Source organism: Argiope bruennichi, chromosome X2 (genome assembly GCF_947563725.1).
Source record: "Argiope bruennichi chromosome X2, qqArgBrue1.1, whole genome shotgun sequence".
Taxonomy (NCBI): domain Eukaryota; kingdom Metazoa; phylum Arthropoda; class Arachnida; order Araneae; family Araneidae; genus Argiope; species Argiope bruennichi.
Window position 1 is genome coordinate 68745866 of NC_079163.1, and position 15224 is coordinate 68761089.

The following is a 15224-nucleotide window of genomic DNA, read 5'->3' on the forward strand; positions in this document are numbered from 1 at the left end:
GACACCCGGTATACGTGCGAGTTAAATAATAAATCACTAATTACTTTTTGTTGTTTAAGCAAAATTACTTTATTTTGTTAGGAGATTTTAATAAAAATGTGCAAATTTATTTACAATATCAGAGCGATATATTTTATTTGTTATGATATTTATGCTCTAAATTTCAAATTTCCTTTTATTGCTCTTCTTTCGGTCAGAAAATTCTGTCTCAATGTCAAAATTATTTTTCAAAATATTTACAATAATTATTTGATAAATAGGCCAAATAACTACTTAATATAAATATTTTTATAATCATTTAATATATTAATTACATACGCTAATTACTTTTAAAATGTATAATTGATTATTATGTGATATCTGGAAGCTAAATTTGAGAAATGTTACTTGCCCCATCAACCGTCGGAAAATTGCTGATACCGCCTCTGGTACAGAAAATGCCAAGCTTTTATTCGTCTTTCCTATAGATATATGTTTTTTGTGCGCTATTAATGTGCTATCTAAGAAAACCATGATAGATATTTTATAGAATAGCATAACTATTAATCTGTTTTTTTTTCGCTGTATTTTCCCATTCGCTATTACTTCCCATTTCCCTCTATGTTTCGTTTAGCACTTTCCATTTTCTTACTTTCAAGATAAAGTTTAAAAAAAAAATGTGACGTAGACTACATTATAGAAAACTTGTCATCGGTTTAATACTGCGATATAAATCGAACAGATTTTGGGACTCCCAGATCTCGAGACATTCCAAACGACGACCTCCAACGTTTGTGCAAAAAATCCCCTTTGGGGAAGGGTAATGAAAAAATATATAAAGAATAAGAAAGTGTCAAAGAGGCGTCATCTTACAATTTCGAACATATATCTAAATGTTTTGAGCAAAAATTACACTACTAAAAATGATTCAATGAACCATTAAAGTTCGGCCAGAATATGGAAAGGCAACTGCCATTCCATATTCTGGAAATCATGCGATTTTTTTTTTTGGGGGGGGCGATTATTGCATTTTTTTACGGTATTTTTAAGGTAATCGTATTTTATACTTTCACTGTTTTGCAAATTTCATGTACTAGAACTCATTAAAATTAAAATCAAGAATTATTCAAGAAGAATTATTAAAATTAAAATCAAGAAGTCTCAGACTAGTATTATTCTTAGAATTGTTTCATGTTTCAAAATTTGCTAACAGAACAGCAAGGTTCAGTACCTTGCTGATAAACGTTGCAATGGCAAACTTTATATTTGTGTATTTAACACGTCTTCTTTTTTTTTTTTTACCATTTGCAATTTTCTTCTTGCAATTTTTATTTTTAATAAACGGTTTACAGAATTCAGCTCTTCTGAAGGTGACCTCATTTAAATGTTTTATAATGACAGTTAGTCTTAATGTTTGTTATTTAGAACTATTCAGATAGAGATTAAACTAATTTTTTTTTCTTTTTTTGGTTTTGGAAATTGAAGAGAAGGGTGTCCCCAAAACTTGCATTGTCTGATGGCCCCAACAGAGCTTAACCCAGCCCTGCATTAGTGGTATGTGAAACAGAATTTGAGACGCCTTCATTCTGTAACACCATTACCTATTCTCTATCCACTATATTAAAAAATTTCTTAATTCCCAAATAATGAAGATTTTTTCGTAGGTAACAGAAAACATAACGAGGACTTTTGACAAAGCACACAGTAAAAATGCCCAAGTGACTTGTTTCGTTTTTGCTCTTTCAAAAGTATAACAGATTGTAGAAACAAATATTGAAAAAAAATTTTAATAGATTGATGTTGTCAGAGGCGGCATTAGCAAAGGGGTAATTGTCCCCCATCGGCGAGAGATTGAGAGCCGTCGGAAAAAGTGTTCACTAATTCAGGACGTTATAGACAGCTGGACATTAAAGAAATAATTTAAAAGCTATCTTAAAGTTAATATACTATAAATAATCGAAATATCCGACAGTTTAAGTGGTTTGACCACATTTGGCCAAACAATTGATAAGGTGGCAAGTCAACAAGATGACGCAACATCCGACCAAATATTATCGGCAAAATTGCGGATAATTTTTTGGTCGGTTGTAGATGATATTAAGTTCACAGTTTTTCAGGCATCTGATACAAATGTTCATTCAGCTCATAATTTTCACTACTTTTAGCAGTATAACTGACAAGGTGGCTGGTGAATAAGATGTCGCATTTTGCCGTTATTTGTTACTCGGCTGACTAATAACTCAATGAGATGGATGTGAACGACGTTAAATCTGCGGATTTTCAGACATCTCATTAAAATGCCGCACATTCAGCTTATAATTTCCAGTATATTTAGCAGAATAATCAACAAAGTGGTAAATGAATAAGAAGTCGCATTTTTATCGACTGTTCTTTGTCTTTCGGTTAAGATGGTATCATAGTTTATGAAAAAAAGTTTGATTGCATCCACTATTTCGATCACTTGTCAGTGGAATTATTAGGGAAATTGCACTACTTTTTTTTTTTGCACAATTTTTCTTTTATATTACGCATGAATAGGATGACGAATAGTTCGGAAAAGAATCGTCACTTTATTCATCAAGTTGTTTCTTTCTCGATAGTGAATTTGTAAGTTCATTTCGCTTATTTCACTTTGAGAATTCTGATTAAAATCCTGTTAATGGTTAAACTAAATTTAATAAAACACTTGTTTTCTCTCAACACTCTTATACAATATGGATACTAAATTACTTTGATGAATCTAAATCATTCCGCTGATTTATAGTGAATTCGCATAAGTAAATTATATAATTGTACATTAAGTATCATTTTTTTACAATATAATTTTTTAAGCTACAGTTATTTCACTAATGAAATATTATCGACTGCAATTGACGACAAAAAATAAATATATGCGATATTGAAGTCGGACATTAAAACAGCTTATGAAATATGCATTAAAATTTTTAAATAAAATCATACAAAACAATTTCAGATTCTACCTTAAATATTATAACTATGTAATCGGGGAACATGTATATATTTCTTTCAACTGCTCTTCACAGCAAAAACTCTAATTTCAAACGTTTCTAAACTTTTAATAGTCTTTGGATAAAAATGTCTTGCTAAAGCGATGATTAAAATAAGTTATTCATATAGTGTATTAACCCCTTCAAATACATATTTAATTTACTTCCTAATTAAATGACACTTCCTATTTGAGACAATTATTATTATTTTAATTTTTAGAATAATGCAAGGATACTGAAGATAATAAAGCTTTATAAATTAATTTTGCATTTTATATTACTCAATACTTTCACTTAATTGCAAATTAAAAATTTAGTGATTCGATGTGCAAGTTAAGATTCGCCATTGTATGCGAAAGGATCAAGAAAAATCAACGCATGCAACTGAGAGAAAAACACTCATTTTTAGGGGAGGAATATTAGTCTGCAATAGTCTGAGGGAAAAAATACTAACGATAAGAACATGTGCCAAAAAGTAAAAAGGGGAGTTTGAATTCAATTGTTTTTGAATAAAATGCATTGATTTTTAAGTCCAAATACACACACAAACATTATATATATATATATATATATATATATATATATATATATATATATAAACATGGGAATTTAATGTTTAACCTGTATACTTTAATAAGCTTTACATAAAAAAAATAAGTTTGTACATATATTTCCAAAATATTTTCCCCAGCAATTTTATGAAACAATAACATCATCGTATCTTTTCCGCATTCTATTGTTCGTGTCCGAATCAAATTTTCGTTCGTGCATGCGAGCTTATTCACCAAGGGTTAGGTAGGTAACTACGCTAAAAAATCAATTATTGGCGAAATATCGAATATTTTTTTAATAATTTATTTTTGATTTCTGAAAAGTTTCTTTTGATAAATATTTTGAGTATTTAAAATGAATGCAGAAACTATAACCTCCATGATAAGAGCATTTGCTTATTTAACACTAGCCGCCTTTGGCGACCAGCTGGTTCGCCAATCTTAATGTACGTTAAATTTTTAATAATTAAATATTTTATGGAACTCCCATTTTAATTGCTTCTTTATTAAAATATTTTAAAACTTCAAATTTTAATAGTCGTATAATTTACTCATATATTATAAAGACCTTCAGCCATAACGTAATATGTATCTCTCTAATTTTCTGTTAGCTCCTGTAGATTGTATGCTTTAAATTAAAGTGGAAAGGATGAATCTGCAATAAATATAATATTTTTTTTTTACTGAAACAAAGCATTTTTTTTAAATATGAGTACTGAAAACAGAGTCGCTGAGTATTTGAACCTTATGGGTTCTAAAGAATATTTTTCTTAATTTATATAATATCTCAAGAAGTTTTCAACAAAATTTTCTCAGATTCATCATGAACAGATCGATTAATTAAAAATGTTTAGTTTTAAATGCATCAAACACTAAAAAAATAAACAGAATCGTTTGAAATAATCTGTCGAAAACACATTAAACCTTCAAAACCAAGTCCGTATTGTCGACAATCAGAACACAATGCGCATGCGTAAATTTTCAACGCCAGTTACGGTAACGTAAATTTTTCTACGTCAGTTGGGGTAACGCTATGCAGATTAGAAATTTTTAATTTCCTTTATTCTGCTTTATTTTAATTCAAAAGTACTTCAGAATGAATCTAAAAGATCGATTAATTAACAGTGTTTAATTTTAAATGCATCAAACATTAAGAAAATAAACAGAATCGTTTGAAATAATCGGCCGAAAAATCGTAAGCCTAGCCTTTTTAGCGTGGGGAAAAAACTGAAGCCTTACTCATTTGGCGGTGGGTAAAATGAAGAGGTTTTTTTGGCCGGAAAGTTGTTTTTAATTAATAATTAAAATTCTAATTAAAAATTAAAAATAAAGGGACCCCAGGTGCACATTCCCGACTTCCAAGGTATACATGTACCAAATTTGGTAGATGTAGATCAAACGGTCTGGCCTGTAGAGCGCCAACACACACACACACACACACACACACACATTGAGCTTTATATAAGTATAGATGACATGTAATTCTAGCGCAATCGATATAAAATTGAATGCGTTCTTTTCCAAGAATAAGCGTAATCAGTGTCTAAGCAAAGACACACGAGTGTGAAGCATCCCGAATTAGTACAACAAAAACAGGTAATTCCAGTCTTGGAAACGGGAGTGAAGAAAAGGAAGAATCCATGGGAAATTATTTCATCTAAAGTTTTAGCTTGAAACGAAGAGAAAAATAAAATGTCAAAGATAATTTTTTTTTCTTTCAAATTGGAAGGTATTTCTAAGAATAAGCATAAGATTTATTACTTTTTTCCCCCCAAGATTTTCTTGCGTCAATAGTATCTTATACATTTATTCTTTTCATAAAATTATATATTGTAGCAGCACTGATTACTGTCAAGAAAATTAAATAAAAAAGAAAATTTTATTAATTTTTAGATTTAGTTATTCCATTTTATAAAGCATTATTTTGCTTACGTTATCATTATCCAATATTAGGCATTTATAAATGACTGTAATCATCTTCAGTTAATTCATTTTTGTTGTAACTGAAATATCTTATAAGTATTCAAAACAGATCCAGAAGATTAAGAACTGTGTTAAATTAGAACCAAATTCAAAGTAGTTAAAAACGTACTCCTCCTTAAACTTCGATTAAATACTTCCATGATTATGCAGCTGTTACCGTTAAAGTATATAATTTTTTCATTGAATAACTAGGAATGAAACTAGGTATTTCATGAAATAACTATACAAGTCAGTAAAAGTATATAATAGATGAAAAATTTCATATTATTGCTCATATTCCTAACATTAGTTCAACAGAAAGGGGGGGGGGAGAAAATGTTTCAAAAATGGTTATATTTAAATATTATCAAAAAAAAAAAAAAAATACAGACTGGGAAGAAAAATGGTTGTTTCATAAAAACATGGTGTAAACATTTTCAAACAAATATGTAAGAGAATATTAATTTAAATTTTATTTTACTTTTCATTATTTATTAGAGCAAGAATTGCTGTGATGATACTTTCAATTGCATTGCATATTATTTTTTAAACAAGCACAGGTTCAAAGAACTTTCGAGTGCCATATTTCATACTTTAACGATATTCTATAGAATATCTAGTTAAACCGTAGAATTCAATAATTTTATATACTTTAAATGACTTGTCTAGTTATTCCACGAAATACCTAGTTATACTATGAAATAACGAATTTCACATTTTAATGGTAACACCACAGCAACAAATTTGGATAATTTAGTGTTGCAACTTGTATTTGTATCTATATTCTACAATCTAGAATGAAATATAACCATATTTTTTACTAGAATTAGATCTCAGTGTAATTAAATCTCAAAAGTTTCATAAAAAATAGATTCAAACAATCTTTTGATGATCAGTAAGAAAAAAGCTCAGAACATTTTTTTTTTTTTTCCAAATATCTTTGTAAGTTTTTAACAATGAGAAAAAAAGTTAAATTTAAAATGTCTGCATTTAAAAAAGCTAAAATAATATTCAATTTTTGTTAATTACATCTAAAATTAATTATTATGAGTTATTATTAGAGCAAAATTAGAGAAACTGTGCTTGCCTCATTATCGGATTTATCTTGTCTCCTTCCCCGTTGGCGAACCTCAGTCGCCCACTCTGGGTGTGTTACGATTCAATTTTTCTTTATTATGTGGGATAAAATGGGCCCCCCCACATCGAGCTAATATTTTGCTAAAATGATCTGCCCTCTGAGTTTGACCGCTTTCGTGCATGCCCGTCCTATATAATCGGACCTGGTTTTACAATTCTACACTCTATTCATACTTTTTCAAATTTTAAAAGCTTCCCGTACTGCCAGAAGAATTGACTTATATTTATATTTTTTATTAATGGCTAAACACTTATTATGTGAATTTTATTTCAAAATTTACTTTTTGTACAAAACACACTAGCAGATCATTATATTACAATGAAAGCTATGAACACCGTTGTTTCTAAAGAATCTATAGATTTATTTTCCATTGAAAACGTTTCTTAACGGATTGTTAAAAGTTTCAATAATATATTCATTTTATTTAAAGCCAGTTAAAAATATCAGTTTCATATTCATTTTATTTAAAGCCAATGGTGAATTATTTAACATTTACAGAAGATAAACAATTCTGATCTATTGGCAATGTAACGAAAAGGTCTAAAATAATATATATTAACCATTAGCACAAACACAGAAAAAACTTTAAAAATAAAAAAACTACTCGGCCAAACTTTACAATCAACTTCGATTTCATAGTAAAAAATACAAATACTTTATTTTTTGTTATTTTTCAAGATTTAATAAGTTATCATTACAACCTGTTTAGCAATAAAATATTTTCTAATTTTTAAATACAAGCGTAATCTTCTTTTCAAATAAAAATACATTTTAAAATTCATTTTCATCAGTGCAATGCTTTATGTGAAATATGGCAGAACATATATGGAATATTTTCAAATTCATGAATTTCAACTCAAAAGAAAAAATAAATATACAAGGCTAGTCGTCTTTAGAAACGTGGAGAAAATTCTGTACATACAATCTTTTCACATATATATTGCATAAGTTCTTTAAATACTTAGTTAGTCATTGAAGTCAACAAAAAAAATTATGACAGTACTAAGCAAATGCAAGAGTACATAGTTCCTCAACGATTGGCAAGTACTCATATCACATAGGCACCAAGAGGAATTCTGCACCAGATTTCAGGATATCAAGCAAATCCAAATCCTTCAGAACACTCATGGATGGCTTTCAATAACATGGAACGGAGCTTATCGTAAGTCTCATAAGCAGGGAGGTCAAGTTGGTTAAAACTGAAATAAAATAAAGATTTAGTAACCATATAACACTATTTAGTAGTACATATATATGCTTCATACTTTAGCAGATGCATGGCCAAAAAGAAGAAATTGTTTGAAATTTTTAACTTTGATTTATTTCACTACGAGAGGTATAGTTAGGAAAGAGGCGATGATAAACAGCCGTCGGTTCATATCTAAGAGCAATGTAGCAGAAATTTTCTCCTTCAGTGATTTTTTCCATATGATTCTGATAGAGATTTCGTTGCCACGTGCAGACTTAGGAAAGAGAATCTTGGGTATCTTTAAAAAAAGTCTGTAAGCATTAGAGATTTTTATCCTTTCGCTCGGAGCTAAAGTCATCAGTTTTCTGGAGCGCATGTTAAAAATAATTAAATGAAAAGTAGGAATCGGATCAGGAAATAAGACACTATTTTAGAATGAAATTAATATGACCAACTTGAGATAAAAATTAGGAAATTAGGATTTAAATTATATTAAAAAATACCATTACATTATATATATGTAATAATATTTCTAAATCTAAATTGCATCCTGATTAATTTCCTAATTTTTATCTTAATTCAGCCAATAATAACTTCATTCTAAAATGTTATCTCATTTCCTGATCCAATTACACCTTTTTTGTTTAATTAATGCTACAGAAGCTCTGTAAAAAGTGCTTAAATTAGCGTTTCTCACTCTCCAAGTGAAGGAATAAAAATTTGTCAACGTAAACAAATTATTTTAAAAGATCCCTATAATTCCCTTACCTAAATCGTCTTACCTGTAAAGAAATCATTATCAGAATCTCATAGTATATAATCATCGGGATAAATATTTCTGGCATTTTTTCGCTCTTGTGTCGTGCTGCAGATTGACGTGCCTCGTTGTGTCTTGCTTCTACATAAATTATGCCTCCACGGATGGAATAAAGCGAAGTTTTAAAATTACAAAAGTCTCCCCGGCCACGAAACTGCCAGAAAATATGTATTTACATTATATTTTAATAAATTTAATACCATGTATGTGCAGAAGGAAGACGGTCTGTTGACCGGTCATCTCGATGTATTTGAAACTTCTGTGTTCCGTTCATTCCTTCTAAAGCAGCAAAACCTTGAAGAGGAACTTTAGATGTACCAGTTACAAACTGTAGAAAGTTGGCGCGATCAGCTTGATCAAATGATCTCAAGGCTCTCCAAAACCACTGAATCTGTAATTGAATTGGAGTGGAATAAAAGAAAAAATTATTTAGAATTTAAGATGCAGCATTTCGTAATAAATATGTTGATAATAAGAAAAAGATTATGGAGTTTGGCAACTTTAAGAGAAGCATAGTGGAAAAAAAATCATGAATTTCAGTGCAATTACATTCTAAAAGCAAATAAATTTCTCCTACATATAAAGGCATTTCTTATATTTACTTTAAGGAAATGTTATTAATCATCTAATTTATTAATTCTACTGTATTTATAGATCTTTCTCAAAGAGCAGGTGAACTTTGCAATATCCTATTACATAAATTACCAGCTGTCTTAAAAATCACGCACCTTGATGAAATATATATATACAATTACATAATTTTTATTTATTATATGTCTTGCAATTACTAGCATACCGAAAATGTAAGAAAAAAGGGTGAATTACTGAATACTCAATCTTAGATTTGATTGAATATTTAATCTTTGATTAAGAATACTATAGAATGTAATTAACAATTTATTTTGCTCTACTCTTTTTTTATTTTTTTTTCCCAACTGAATTGTATCATACAAACATTCTATTAAAACATATACACTCACTTTGTCTGACAGTGATACTTAATTCTCAATATTTAAAAACATACTTACTTGAAGGGAAGTTGGTTGATATTTATGATATTCAGTATTAGCTTTCAGATCATCTATATCTATGTTTGGCAATCCTGATATTAAAAGCTCTAATTCCTGTTCATTAAATATCGATATGAGTCTTTTGGGAATAATTTCATAAAAACCTTCCAAGAAAGCTTTTAATTGTTTTCTAATTGCACCAGTCATCTTTTCCTGACAGACAAGTTTCACATATTCATTTTTATTTTCTTCAGTCACAGGGATATTTCGACCGTTTGGTTGTAGATCTCTAATTTCTGTCACTCCAAATTCTTGAACCTAAAAAAAAAAAAAAAAATGAAATCGCCTTTGACAATGATATTCTTACAAAAAGGCTTCCAGCTTAATGAAAACACATGCTAGAGAGAAAAAAAATTACCATATCTGAATATATTTTGATTTAAATAATGCTAATTACCTTTACTTAAATCAAAATACACTCGGATAAAAAATACTTCATATAATTCAAGAAGACTGCTAATTCTAACAGGCTTAAAAGAAATATGAACAGATCACGGTAAAGGAATGAAAAATGCAGGATCTTCATTTAAATCTAAAATATATAAAATGTTTAATCTTCTTTACTTGTACAGTAATATATTTTTTAATAACAGTCATAAATGTAACAGATGATTCCAAAAAAAGTTTTGATCTTCCTCATAAATACGAAAAGATTCAGAACAATATTAAAATAAAAGCAAATGGATTCTAACAAAAATATACAAGAATTATAGGTCAGGCAATCTTTTTAATGGCACTAGAAAACTCTGCTTTGAAAACATGAAGAAAAACATGCCAATTTTCATCCAGCTGTAAAAAGCCCCGTTCCCATGACCTGTTGCCTTACGGATATGGCCGTAAGCTTGCCATCCAACCTATCGTTTGAGTACTCTCGCCAGTCGCCTGTTACTAACCTGTGGTCGTTGGGCGCTTCCCGCAAACTGTCGGTAAAATGGACAGACTTCAAAGAGCCAGAGAATCTGGGGGTCAGTTTGGTCTGAGCATCCATCCCATCTGGAAGCTGCCTTTTCCAGACTAAGGGCCATAGAAACAGCACCATTGATCGAATTATGGATAACCACAAATGACGGGAAAGAGGGCAAAATGCGCCTGAATCAAGGCGTACACAGGCCATGGGAACGAGGCTTAAAAACCAAAAGTACTAAGTAGCAAACATGATTCTCTCATAAGAGTAATGCTAATTATTCAACATCAATGCTGTATCTTTCAAGAGAAGAAAAGAATTCCATTTACAACTGTTTTTATCAGCTGTTACAAGCAAATCTGCAAAAGAAATAAAATATTCTACATCCTTTACACCTTGCTGGCAAAATAATCGTTAATCAAGGTGCATCCAATCATGACAGAAGAATAACACTTTTTATATTACAAAGACGATATATATAATTATTATTTTCAATAAAATCAGAAAGGTATCTATCTACTGTGGAAGATATGCTACTTAATTTTCAAGAACTTACTTCAACACTGAATGTTAATTCATAACCAAGCTCGTTAACGCCATGTTCCAACAAAAAGACCAACCCCTGATAGAATGAATAATCTTCACTTTCCATATCAGTGTACCTTAAAAAAGTAGCACAGAAGTTAAAATTTAGCTAAAGAAGTGATTAAAGTATGAAAAGAGAAACAATTTCAAAGACTTACTTAACATTCTTGCCTAGAATATGCTTGTAAAATGACCTTGTAAAATAAGATTCTAATAATTTATTATCATAAACTGCTTTAGCTATCACACGTCCAACAAATTTAAAATAGCTTAAATGATTTGAATTGCAGTGAGATGAAGAATTTATCATGTAGGTAACTCTATCACCAGGCGATGTTGTAAACAAAGCGTACATTGGATTAAAGATTTCCCTTGAAATTATTGTGTACCATTCTCTGAGCAATCCTCCAGCATCTTGCCCCTCTTCACCTATAAAAATAATTTAAATTACAAACAAAGAATAGCAAATATTATATAACAGATTGTAAGCTATAATCCAAGTGAATTGGTGGGTAAAAAAAGATTTTTCAAGTTGCATACTCTAAAAGGACTAAAAGTTGCATGAAATAATACTGAAAGTATTTAACATTAAATTTACAATTCGCTCCAAAGGTCTAAGATCTAGAGAGAATGAGAGTGTTAATAGCAAAATAGTTTTTAAAAAACATTTCGTAAAAAGAATTTAATTATTCATTATTTGTAATATTTCATCGAACACTTTTTATAAAATGCGAAAATAAAAAAAGAGATTTAAAGTCAATCAAAGATCTGTCGGTATATGTATTTGTGACACCACGGATAGATAAACAAATCGTCCAGCAACAAGTCCATTAGTTTTAGCGCTATGTAACGATCATCAGATATTTGAATTTCATTCCGAATATTTTTTTGAATGAATGTTTATTAACTCAGTAATCAGAAATCGCAAAATCATTAATAAAATTACACAAAGATTACTTTTACCTTGTGAATCATACCTTTAAGAAACTAAATATCTTTTATCGTGTAGGGCTTCATTTGAAAGGAAAAATTCCATATTTCTATAATTTCTGAAAGCACTCATGCAGATGGTAAATGTGGCCATCAACTTTTAAACTGTCGAGTAACTGAAGTAAAAAAATGCCACGAAAAATTTGAATACTATCCCTATTTTTATTGATTTAATCAGGAAGAGATAGTGATGCAAATTTTTATCCCTCGTCAGTTTTAAAGATACGGGCATGGAGTTTACTTTCTTTCTTTTTTGTTTCCCGAAATAATTTAATAGCAGGAAAACTTTTCTAACTTAAAACTTTGTCTAGTTGGATCGTATAAAAAGGTCTTAAAACTCAACTTCTTGTGACTAAACAGCAGAGCTTAAGCGTTAACTAACTGCTTAATTTTGAGCACTCTTGCAAGTACTTGTTTCCAACAGATAAAAAGTTAAAGTATGTTTCAACCTTTTTGAAACAGCCTCTAGAAATCATTAAGTGCCAATTGGCGCTTACTTATTGCTTTCTTCACTTCAACGATCAGTAAAATGCCGTGGTTTGTTAGGAATAAAGACTCTTAAAAGGATCTCAGCCTCGCAAGCACGCAGGATATTCACAAAAACTATCAATAAGATTTTTTGAAAAAATCGGCTAAATTGATAATATTGCATTTTAAAAAATAGAAAATTACGGCCCTTCACCCTTCACTACCAAAAAACAACAGATTTCGTTATCTCCTTCATGCATACGTCATCATCATCATAGCTTTACCACACCGATTTGACCCTGAACCGAATTTGCCAAAAAACATTCATGTGAAATCTTTCTTTTCATTTTTTCCTGATATTTCTGTAATAAATTAACCCGTTAGTAATACCTTTAATTATCTAATCACAACAACTTATTAAGTAATATTGTCATGCTCTATTCACCAGTTAAGTCCTGAGTTTAAGAACCTTGAATTCAAGAACTCTCAATCGGCAAGTCGAGCAACCATTCAGAACATTTGTAAGAATAACTTGATTTGAGAGACAAGAAGATCAGTGCCATTTTTTTGGAAAAATTGGTAAACAATTACCCGATTTTGAGAAATTATGCTATAATAATAAAAACTTCGACGCAACTGAGCTAAATGAAATCAGTGCAAATAAAACTGATACGAGTAAAGAAAAACAGCACCTGCTGGATTTTGTCAAAACAATCCAAAGATGATAATGTGCTCCAGATCTGGCTGTAAGAAATGCTGAATTTCTTGGTCACTTTAGATTGCACATATGTGCAAAACAATCACATGGCTGCTCAATTCCTTAAGAAGTCTAAGAAATTCAAGAGGCTGTAATATATGGTCTTAACTGTATCTTACATACATACATAGTTTTTTCAAACAATGGGGCATTTGCAAGACATTAAAGGAAACTGATCCTATGATTGAAGATCTTTCTGAAGATTGTTTTCCTGTCACCCCAGAAGTTATGCTGTAGACTATGAATGGACGGAAACAACATTTTTGGGAGTTGGTTTAAATTGGATAGGTATTAGAGGCCAGAAATTAAACTCCTAACTTCCCTAGCGCCACACTCGAGAAATCTTTGCAAACTATTTACTTTTCACAAAAATTAACACGATACTGTTTTGGGGAGAGGAGAAAGTCGCATATAAGTATGAGACCCGAGATTTGTCAGTATATGGTTCTCCACTCACATTGATGTCAATTAGCAACATAATTAGGGCGAGTGTCTGTTATCATTGAAGGATCAATGATTGATTTAATAGACCCAGACTTTCAATTCATGATGTTTTTTTGAGCCGTCCTTATTTCGATTTAGAGAATAAATACATATCCACAATGAGTTATAATTATAGACATAAAAACTAAAGCTTGAAAACATAAACCTTGTATTATACATATACAGTGGTGGCCAAAAGTGTAGACATTTTGTGAAAGTTTCATGTTTTTCAACTTTGCGTGCTTGTAGAATATATTAATTTTTACTTAAATACAAATGTTTATATATCAAATTGAAGGTAATTTAATGTAAAATTTAATAACAAAAACAGGATTACAATATGTGTATTGCAAAAAAAAGTTACGCTCATTTTAGTAAGATCTATCTTAGATTTGCATTTTTTTAAAGTGATACTTACACAATCAATACTTGGTAAGATAACCCTTATTCTTTAAGACAGCTTCACAGCGTTTTACATCTAGTGAACGAGTGTTTGGAGTTCATCTTTCGTAATCACATGGTGCCGAGAATCAATTATAGATTCAATAAATTGTTTTTTATTGGATGGACGTTTTTTTCGTACAAGAATTTTCAAACGTCGCCACAAATTTTCAATTGGATTGAGATCAGGGCTGTTTCCTGGCCGTGGTAATACATCTATGCCTTTATTTTGAAACCATGCTTTGCATACTTTTGCTGTGTGGCATGGAGCTGAATCCTGTTGAAAAATAAATGGTGCTTTGCTGGGGAAGAAATCCCTGATGGAAGGTATCAATTTTGGTTCCAGGACAGTTTCGAAGTATTTTTGGGCATTCAGGATGCCATCAATCACTTGAATTCGGCCCACACCATTTGCAGACCATGCCCAAATCATGGCATTTGTTGTTGTTTTTATAGTTGCTTCAATGCAATCAAGATGAAGCGCTTCACCTACTTTACGTCTCACGTATTTTCTACCATCACTACCAAAGAGCGATATTTTAGTCTCATCTCTCCATATTACTTACTTCCATTGATTTTCTGACCATTTAATGTGTTCTTTTGCCCACTTAACTCTTTTTCCGCGTTGCTTTTGATTTAAATATGGTTTTTCCTTGGAATTCTAGCCTGTTGTCCAAATCCTGATAACCTTCTTCTTATTGTTCTTGAGCTTACTACAATACCCGCTGCATTCATTTCACATCTAATGGCATCTGATGAATTTTTTTCTGTCTTGAAGGCATAGCCGTTTAATTTTTCTATCGGCAGTAGCACTTGTGCATTTTTTTCGGCCTGATTTGGCCTTATTTTCCACTGATTTCGTTTTTTCATAGCGTAAACAGA

At 30.5% G+C, this 15224-nt stretch overlaps 1 protein-coding gene across 5 annotated transcripts in view; it reads right to left on the reverse strand.

Annotated features, from left to right (window-relative positions):
* Window positions 1-7269: 7269 nt before the first annotated feature.
* Window positions 7270-15224, reverse strand: part of LOC129961102 (E3 ubiquitin-protein ligase HUWE1-like) — a 254804-nt gene continuing 246849 nt past the window's right edge. For all 5 annotated transcript variants that reach the window (XM_056074928.1, XM_056074930.1, XM_056074931.1 and 2 more), the window contains 5 exons: window positions 11362-11632; window positions 11175-11280; window positions 9673-9972; window positions 8845-9035; window positions 7270-7837 (listed from right to left, as the gene is read on the reverse strand). In XM_056074928.1, coding sequence (XP_055930903.1) covers window positions 7735-7837; window positions 8845-9035; window positions 9673-9972; window positions 11175-11280; window positions 11362-11632 — 971 coding nt within the window. In that variant the 3' untranslated portion in view covers window positions 7270-7734. The remainder of the gene's footprint in view (window positions 7838-8844; window positions 9036-9672; window positions 9973-11174; window positions 11281-11361; window positions 11633-15224) is intronic.